We start from the raw sequence: 8,818 nt of genomic DNA on the forward strand, positions 1-8,818 counted from the left end.
ATCACTTACACAAGTTATCATCATTTTCTTACACAAGCTAACCTTCTTCTACACTCTAAACTCTTACATATTCACTTACACACTTTAAATCACTTACACAAGTTAACCTTCTTCTATACTCCTAAAATACTTTTTCATACAATCTAATGAACTACAAAGTTGCCAAACTCATTATAAATACCCCTTAGCCATGAGATCACTTACACCATCATCATCAAATCTTTCGAACATTCTTTCTTATATTTTCACTTCATTTAAATCTTACTACCTTAATACCTTTATTATTAGTTGAAGAAATTCAAAATGATAGAGCTTAGAACACTCTTTATATAGCTAAATCATCATCATTATGGAGCATTATTAGGTTATTACTTTGGGTACTTAATGTATTATTAGTTTTGGAGTTTAGATTTAATTATTTTGGGAGCTTAGAAGATCACAATTATTTTGGGAGTTTGGATTAATTATCTTTGAAGCATTATTATGCTATCGAGGACTTAGCTGAATTGGTTTTACTTGATAACTTTGATAACTATATTGTACTTATATTTTTTTTTATCGTATTTAAGCAAATCGTATGTTATATTTTCTCAGTTGTAAGATTTTTAACTTATGTTTTAAATGGTTTTAGTTTAAATGGTTTTTAGCAGTTCGGCGTTTTACACTTTCGCATTATTTATCTTAAGTATAATTATTAATGTTAATTATCTATTAAGTATAATTATTAGTGTTAATTACTTATTGAGAGTGTCGCTCCTGCTATAAGGAATATGTTAAAGATTTTGATATTTGGATAAAATAATTCTGATTGGATATAATTAATTCCAAAATTTTGTTAAAAGTTTATTAGGAATATTAGCTAAACGTTCCATAGAAATGTACCGAATTTTAATGTATCATTATTATTGCTTGCTTTATTACTTGCTTACTTATCAATCTTATTGGAATTTTAATTATTTTCAATCAGTTATCAACTTCGTTGTTACTTGTTTTATTGTAACAGAGAAACAAAAAAGGTTCTCAAGTCTCAACTCTTATCCTATTTTGAGCTGCTTAACCGTCGCAAAAATCCAGTTACATCTCCTAAACCATTATGGTCATTATGATTTATAAATGAAGAAGTTCCTCTCAATCACTCCTTATCTTCACTCACTCGCATCCATCAAAGAACTCATAGCACAAAATCTCCATCTTCAGGCTCTGAAGCGGACCATATCCCTCTCCTCTCCTTCCCTTACTGACCAAATTTACTCCCTTTTTATTAAATCTGGCCATGTCCTTGACACCTACCTTGCCACCTCTCTTATTACCCACTTCTCCAATTCGAGCGACTTTTCCCGCTCTTTGGGCTTCCTTTTCGATACTCATAACCCTGACATTGTTTCTTTCAATGCTTTACTTTCTGGGTATGCCAAATTTAACCAATCAACTCCTTCCTTTGCATTGTGCAATATGCTAACATATTATGACCTTAAACCAGATAAATACACTTTAACTTCACTGATTAAATCATGTGATAGTTTAGACAAAATCATGATTGCCCATGCAATTTGTGTAAAAATTGGGTTTAATATAAGCGGGTTTGTGGTTAGTGGGCTTATTCACAAGTATGCAAAATGTGGACTTGTTGAGTACGCTGAAAAGTGTTTTGAGGAATGCTTGGATTTTGATTGTTTTGTTTGGACTGCAATGATAAATGGGTATGTTTGGAATAATGAATTTGATAAGGGTAGAATGGTTTTTAAGGGAATGAGAGAGTTGGGGTTGGAATTGAATGAGTTTAGTTTAACTGTTGTTGCCGGTGCATTGAGGGAGGTGAGAGAAGTTGAGCAGATTCATGGGTTTGCTTTTAAAATTGGATTGATTTTTGGTCGTTCAATTTATTTGAGTAATGTGATTATGAATATGTATTCAAGGTGTGGGCATAAGCTTGACGCACTTAAGGTGTTTGATGAAATTCCTAACCCAGATGTTGTATCATGGACTGCTAGGATAGGGAATTCCTGTGACGGTGATGAAGCCTTAGAGGTTTTTATAATTATGAGGTTGAGTAATGTCGAAGCAAATGAGCTTACTTTGGTGAATGTATTAGCAGCTATACATGACCCTAGGTTGTTGACTGCTGGTAGACAAGTTCATTCACTTTGTTACAAGGCTGGGTATTTGGCTGTAATATCTGTTGGTAATGCTCTTATTACTATGTATGGGAAGTGCAGAGAGATGGATGATGCCTTTCTTGTTTTTGATGAATTAGTTTTTCATGATTCTATATCTTGGAATTCTTTGATTGGAGGATATTCTGAAAATGGATCATTGAGTGCACTTCTAAGTGTATATCATCAAATGAATGATATTGGTGTAAAACCAGATCAGTACACTGTTGCTAGTGTTCTTGGAGTGGTTACAGGACCTCATTATGCTGATTTTGTGTTGCAATTCCATTCCTACATTATAAAGACTGGACTAATAAATGATGATTCAATGACTTCTTGTTTGATATCTTCATATGGTAAATGCTCTTGCTTGGACAAGGCGAAGAGAGTATTTTCTACGACAAAAGAAATTACTGTTGGGCATCTCCAAGTGATGGCAGCAGCTGCTGTTAGTGCAGGTTTCCCTGCTGATGCCTTGGAGTGCTTCATATCTGGAATGAACTCGTTGTATGAAATGGATGGTGTTACTTTAAGTATAATTTTTAAAGCTTGTAGCGCGTTGACAAATCTTGGACAAGGAAAGGTTATTCATTGTTTTGCTTTAAAATCTGGAATCGTAAGAGATGATTTTGTTGAAAGTGCAATCGTCGATTTCTATTGCAAGTGCGGGAGCATTTCTGATGCCCAGAACATATTTATCGATGTATCTAGACGGAATGTGGCTGCATGGAATGCCATGATTATGGGGTATGCTCAGCATGGTTGTTACAATGAAGTCCTTTCTTTGTTTAAAAGGATGGAAGAACTAATTGTTAAGCCAGATGAGATAACATATCTTGGAATTCTACAATCCTGCTGTCATGTTGGGCTTGTCAATGAAGCTAATGCACATCTGAATTCTATGTTTGAGCTTCATGGATTAGTCCCCTGTCTAGAACACTATGCTACTATGATCGACTTGCTAGGCCGAGTTGGACTTGTTAAAGAAGCATGGCTCATTATTGATAAAATGCCTGTCAATCCTGATCCTCAAGTGTGGCAGAGTCTGCTGTCAGCCTGTCATAATTCTGGCAATCTGGAAGTTGGAGAAGTTGCGGCAAAGGAACTTTTGAAGTTGCAGCCTGAAAATGATTCTGCTTTCATTCTTCTGTCAAATCTTTATGCTCGAGCACAAAATTGGGATGCTGTGAGAAGGCTGAGAAGAGAAATGAAAGAGAAACTTATATACAAAGAACCAGGTTATAGTTGGACTGAAGTTGGAGGATCTGTCCACCAATTTCTGGCAGAAGACACTTTTCATCCTGATAAGGAAAGAATCTACTTCTTTTTACATAGTATTGCACAGCATATGCTACCTCTATCTGAAGGAACAGAAGAGTATTTTTGTTTCTGTGGATAGTTGGTGATTTGTTGAGGATTTTCTTTTTGTGTCAATGAAAATCCTTAAGATGCAGATTATTAATGACACTCATTGGTTGTGACTTGTGAGACATTGATCTTGGATTAATTTACAACAATTTCAAAGCCTTATCCCGATAATATTACAAGGAATTTTTTTTCCTATTCAGGTATATCAGGTCAGTATGGCATGAACAATTTCTGGACGCTTTCGTTCATTGTTTTGTGCCTGAAACATAATTTGTTTGATTTCCCTAGGGTCTTTAGAAATGAACCCTCTGATAGTCTAACCTAGGAAAACATAGAGGGGATCCCAATTACAAGGAAAACTGTGACAAACGGGGCAACAAGGGATCGGCCAATCATTAAATATACGTACAGCCGCCGCGGAAGAAAAGATATGAGTCATCATAGTTTAAGTAAAAAAATAGAATAGTTGATCATATTCATTTTTCGACTGGTTACCTGTGGTACCGGTCATTTGCTTGAGTCTTGGTAGTTAGTTGTTTTGTCCTATCATGTCCTAGTCCTATTTGTAGGGGCTGGAGATTTTATTTTTGTTTTGTTGATTCTTTTGTTTAATAAATCCGGCGTAATCGCTTGGGCTTGTAAACTCTCTTGTTCATTGAATAAATAATAATAAACTGAGGCATTCCATTCTATAGATTCTTGTAACTTCAAGAAGGAAAATATAATTTCTGGTTGGAGAATCTGCTGGGTATTGTGACAAAAACCTCCCCAGATGTGGCCCTATGGAATTGACAAGTCGGTGATGTTTATTAGAAATTATCGTTTATACGTACATCCGACCTACCTTACCTCAATCAGGGAGAAATCTTTTAGTGGAATTGAGTCAATGTAGTGTTAAATACTTCGTTCTGGCTCCTGTCTTTATCGACATAGTAGAAGATTTTGAGGTCTTCATCCAGTTAGCTAATTCAGTGAGGATATATCAATTACAACCACAGTACTGCATACTTGTGCAAGTCTGTACTCTTGTCACTTATCATTAACATGCCATTCTGTTTACCAATGCCTCAAAGAGGATTTTTTTTCTTCAAAAATTGTTTTTTCTTAGTGGTAAGTTTTGAGAAAATTTTCTTGACATTAATTCTGTCCTTTCTTCCAAAAAGTATCAATTTTATTGCCCGTTTTCCAGTTTTTGCTTTGAATTTCAGAAAGTTATAGAAATTAATTAACAACAAGAACATAATGGTGAAAATAATTACAAATAGGAGTTAGTAAGTTACTCTCTGCAAAAAGGAGAATACCAATGTGCATTGTGCGGTACAGAACATAATATTTAACAACAATCAATGAAATGATGAAATCTCATCAAATGATAGTAGTTGTAGTTGGTACATTGAGTTACTATTGGTAACTAATTCCGTGCCCTTTCTACAGATCTAGTAGTGTTGTGAACCTGACAATGTAAAGCTACTTTTAAGAGCAGTACAGGAGTAATTCCAACTTTCAAACATGGACAACAGAAGACAAATGGTGAAATCTGCATTCTTAATTTCTTTCTAATAAATATATTAATGTCATCATGTTCACTGTCTAGTCTCCTAACCTCTTTAGAAATATGAGCAATACGGATTCTTGTATTGCACGATTGGCCATGTCAGTGTATAATTGATGCTTTAATATTAATGTCAGTTTTAATTTACTACAAGCTACTAGATATAGATATTGAATTGCTTATTTTGACCTTGTTCTAAACATATGGTTGGTTTGGAGAATAGTCCTTTGAAGTTTGAACAAAGTTCAGATCTTAGTATCTGAGCCATAGGTAGTTGATTTGAAATTGTTAGACACAAATGGACAAAATATGTCTTGACTTTTAGTAATCTCCATAAATATGGAATTACCGGAAATAATTTAGTTAAAATATGAGTTGTGCCATGGCATTTTTAATTTGCTAGGGCTTGCTTGATGACTTGTTCCTCTTAACAATACATAACCTATTTTAGACAAGTGACTTTTTTGTTAGGTTTAAGTAGTATGTATCATAGTTGTTAAAGTTCTTATGTGCGTGGTAAAAGATGCCCCACATTGGAAGTAAAATGTCAAGAGCTCTGCTACGATAAGCTAATGGTGTGCTCATCCGAGAGGAAGCATGGGTGAACCAAGGTGGCAAGCAATATTGGAGCAACCTTGACAAGGCCTTAAATGGATGTTAAGGGGGTTCTCGAGCTAGGGGAAGACTCATGCCAACAAGCTGTAGAGAAAGTGAGTCAATGATCGGGTAATGCTCTCTACTTGGGTGAGCGCACAAATGCTCTTCATAAAGTGCACACACAATAGTTGTATGACCCATACTCATAAAGGAGAATGCTACCAAATAGTTCCTCGGCTCGAGAAGCTTCTTAGAAAGAGAGATTCTTGCAAACGAAAAGGAATAAGTGAAGCTGAAATATTGAGCGATTCTACCTTTTATTTAATGATTTTGAGGTGATACCACACTTGATTTGTGATTAGTTGACTTTCTTACTTGGAGTTGGTTTGAGAGTTGGATATAACAAACTGTCACCTGAGGGGGATATTCAAATGTAAACCTCGTATACACACATTTGAATAGGGGGATTTGTTGGAGTTTCGATTTGATAAAACTTTCCCAGATCAAAAGAATATTAAGGGGATGACTAATTTATAAGATCGTGGGCATTGGGCAACGACACCTAGCATCCCCTTTTGGTCTAGGAGATTTGACATATGAACATCTGATTGGTCTCATGATCAAAGTAGATGTAAATGTAACAATTAAGATGTGTTTTCTATGATTTTATCATTTTGATTAATTTTAAACTGGATCCTTGTTTTAACAAGGATAAGGTCGTGTACATCCAATCCCTACTTGATATTGAAGTAATAAAATGTTGTACTGGATCCTTGTTGGAAAGCGTTAATCACAATGATTTTTGGAGTTTGGTTGTTCTCTCCAACTTATTTTGAGTTTAGTTCTATTCAGTTCACCTCTATTTGTTCAATTTAGTTCAACTCAAGTACTCAACTAAGCTCAACTCATTACTTTTATAGTCATATTTCAATCTTCATTCTACTCCCTTCACATCAGTCACTTTACTTATGATGCTTTCAGCTGTAACCTCTTATTTATAACATCTACTTGTACTCTTCAAAAAACAGGATTTTGGCCTCTCCATTCGTTGATGCAAGAACCAGATCATCCTATAGTGATGATTTAGATCACTTAGAGGGGTAAGCAGTATCTTGCATCGATGAAGGCATTGTTGACGAAGCAAGGGGGCTCACATGCCAAGTGTTGAAAGTAAGAAAATGCGAAGAAAAAATGTTATAGAGGCTTGCTCAATCGAGTGTCATGCTGCTCAAATGCGTGCATCAGACAGTGAGTTTTGGGAAGGACTGGTCGATCAAGCTACCCTGTCAGACCTCAATTTTTCTGTTTCCATGTGCGAGTCTCTTTGGAGATTCCTATGTTAGGCTACTTTGACTTCTTCAACATATAAAGAAAGTCTTTAAGGGTCAGAAGAAGAATGTGGAAGTGTGCAAGAAACATCTTGGTTTGTTGAACCTGGTGAGAAACTCTGTAGGAGAGAGTTTTAGGAAGCTCAAGAGAGTACCTTAAATTTGAAAATCTTTGATATTGTGGGAGGGTACCTTAAGGTGCCATAAATGCTTTAGGTCCTTGTTTGTTTCTGTGCATTGTTTGGTGTGAGTCTTGTTTGGTTCTGTTTTTCTCTTGTTTCTCATCCTCTTCTCTTCCTTTGAGAGTTCAAATTCACAACAACATTACAAGTTTTGTCTATGATTAGCAACTTGACATTTTTGCATCAGTTCTCAGCTGTCACAACATGTATTACTTATATTGCAATAAATTTTGTTTTAGTCCTCTTGGTTTGGTAAATAAGTTAAAGAATGAAAACACATCGTATATTCAATAGATTAATGAATCCTACTTTTGAAAATTAATTCCTACAAGATCAATAAATACAAAAATGTAAAAATAATAACTTAAATTATGGTCTGATCTTTAATCCACATCAATCTACTATATTTGGTGCAGGTGCTGATAATCGTTGACTGATTGTGAGGAGGCTTTGGAAAGAATATGAAGAAGGGAGTGGAAAGCATTTGCTGCTATGATTGCCTTTATGTGTCCTTTTCTTCCTTTTCTTCTATCCTATCGTGTTTATGGAGGTCTGTACGTGGAATATGGTATTACTTTTGGTGTTGCTTTTGATTTTTGTCATGAGGTACTTATGTACAGATAATTTTGGGATTAATTTTTATTTAAAATCTTGATGATTGATTTTGGATGCATCAGTTTTATTTTAAAAGTCAAGAAATTTCCTTGGTGTTTGTTAGGGAGCATGTCAAATTGTCAACCGAAACATTTAGGTTTGCAACAAATATTTTTGTTTTGACACAAATATAATTGAGATGATTTTGTGTAGGCATTTCATTTAGGGCTGCTCTATGATTTCAGTGGGCAGGATCTTTGTCTTATATAAGGAATTTCTATATTATTTCACATTGACTATCATATTAATGACAATTAGAGTGTATTGTATGCCTAACAAAGTGCAAGTGCTATTATTGTTGCTTGACTTTTAAAATTTCTGATTGATTGATTTTGGTTTGAGGAGGCTTTGAACAGTGCATGATTGGAAAGCTTTTGCTGCAATGACAGCCTTAATTGCCTCTAGTCTCCTTGGTATTTGTCTTCTTCCATTGAATCTTTCTTCAAAATCTGGTACCGAGTGCCACTCATCTGCTTCCTCATTATGGATAATTTTCAGGTAATATAATCTTTCTTCCCATGGCTTATTGTTGGCAATTTCCTAAACTTATTACCCTACACTACCAAACCTCACAAATACTCGGCCGACTTGGCTAAGACTCATGTCATGGCCCTATCATGAGCCTTCAACTCGGCTCAATTACCGCCATTGTTGTATCCACACCCATACTAGCCAAACAAGTACTTTTAAAAAACCATCTCATTTTCTCTAACCTCTATATATGACATTGATGTTGTTCGAGCTCATGACCATGAAAACTGATAAGTTCTCCATTGGCCCATTATCAGCCTCCTCAACAATGTGGAAGGTTCTTAGAAAAATTTATAATACTCGGCTTTTGAGGGACTAAATTTTGGAAGCCATGCAATACCAAAGGATCCGAAATTTAGAAATGTTGCTACGTTATGTGAAAGAATGCACGGTATCCAACAATTCTGTGGACATTGGACAAGCTGTTTACGATGCTTCTTTCAATATGATTTC

General features: G+C 35.3%; 1 protein-coding gene across 4 annotated transcripts; it reads left to right on the top strand.

The window, feature by feature from the left end:
- Positions 1–975: 975 nt before the first annotated feature.
- LOC130801570 (putative pentatricopeptide repeat-containing protein At3g25970) lies at positions 976–8,001 on the top strand. Of its 4 annotated transcripts, none has more exons than XM_057665440.1 (4): positions 976–3,730; positions 4,956–5,051; positions 6,699–7,107; positions 7,597–8,001. In XM_057665440.1, exon 1 carries the CDS (start codon positions 1,114–1,116, stop codon positions 3,550–3,552), a length of 2,439 nt encoding a protein of 812 aa, XP_057521423.1. In that variant the 5' UTR covers positions 976–1,113; the 3' UTR covers positions 3,553–3,730; positions 4,956–5,051; positions 6,699–7,107; positions 7,597–8,001. The 4 variants fall into 4 exon arrangements, with proteins under 4 accessions (XP_057521423.1, XP_057521425.1, XP_057521422.1 ...); XM_057665442.1 differs by having other exon boundaries at positions 976–3,721; XM_057665439.1 differs by lacking the exon at positions 6,699–7,107 and having other exon boundaries at positions 7,597–7,997.
- The last annotated feature ends 817 nt before the right edge of the window (positions 8,002–8,818 follow it).

This window comes from Amaranthus tricolor, chromosome 15 (genome assembly GCF_026212465.1).
Source record: "Amaranthus tricolor cultivar Red isolate AtriRed21 chromosome 15, ASM2621246v1, whole genome shotgun sequence".
Lineage (NCBI taxonomy): Eukaryota > Viridiplantae > Streptophyta > Magnoliopsida > Caryophyllales > Amaranthaceae > Amaranthus > Amaranthus tricolor.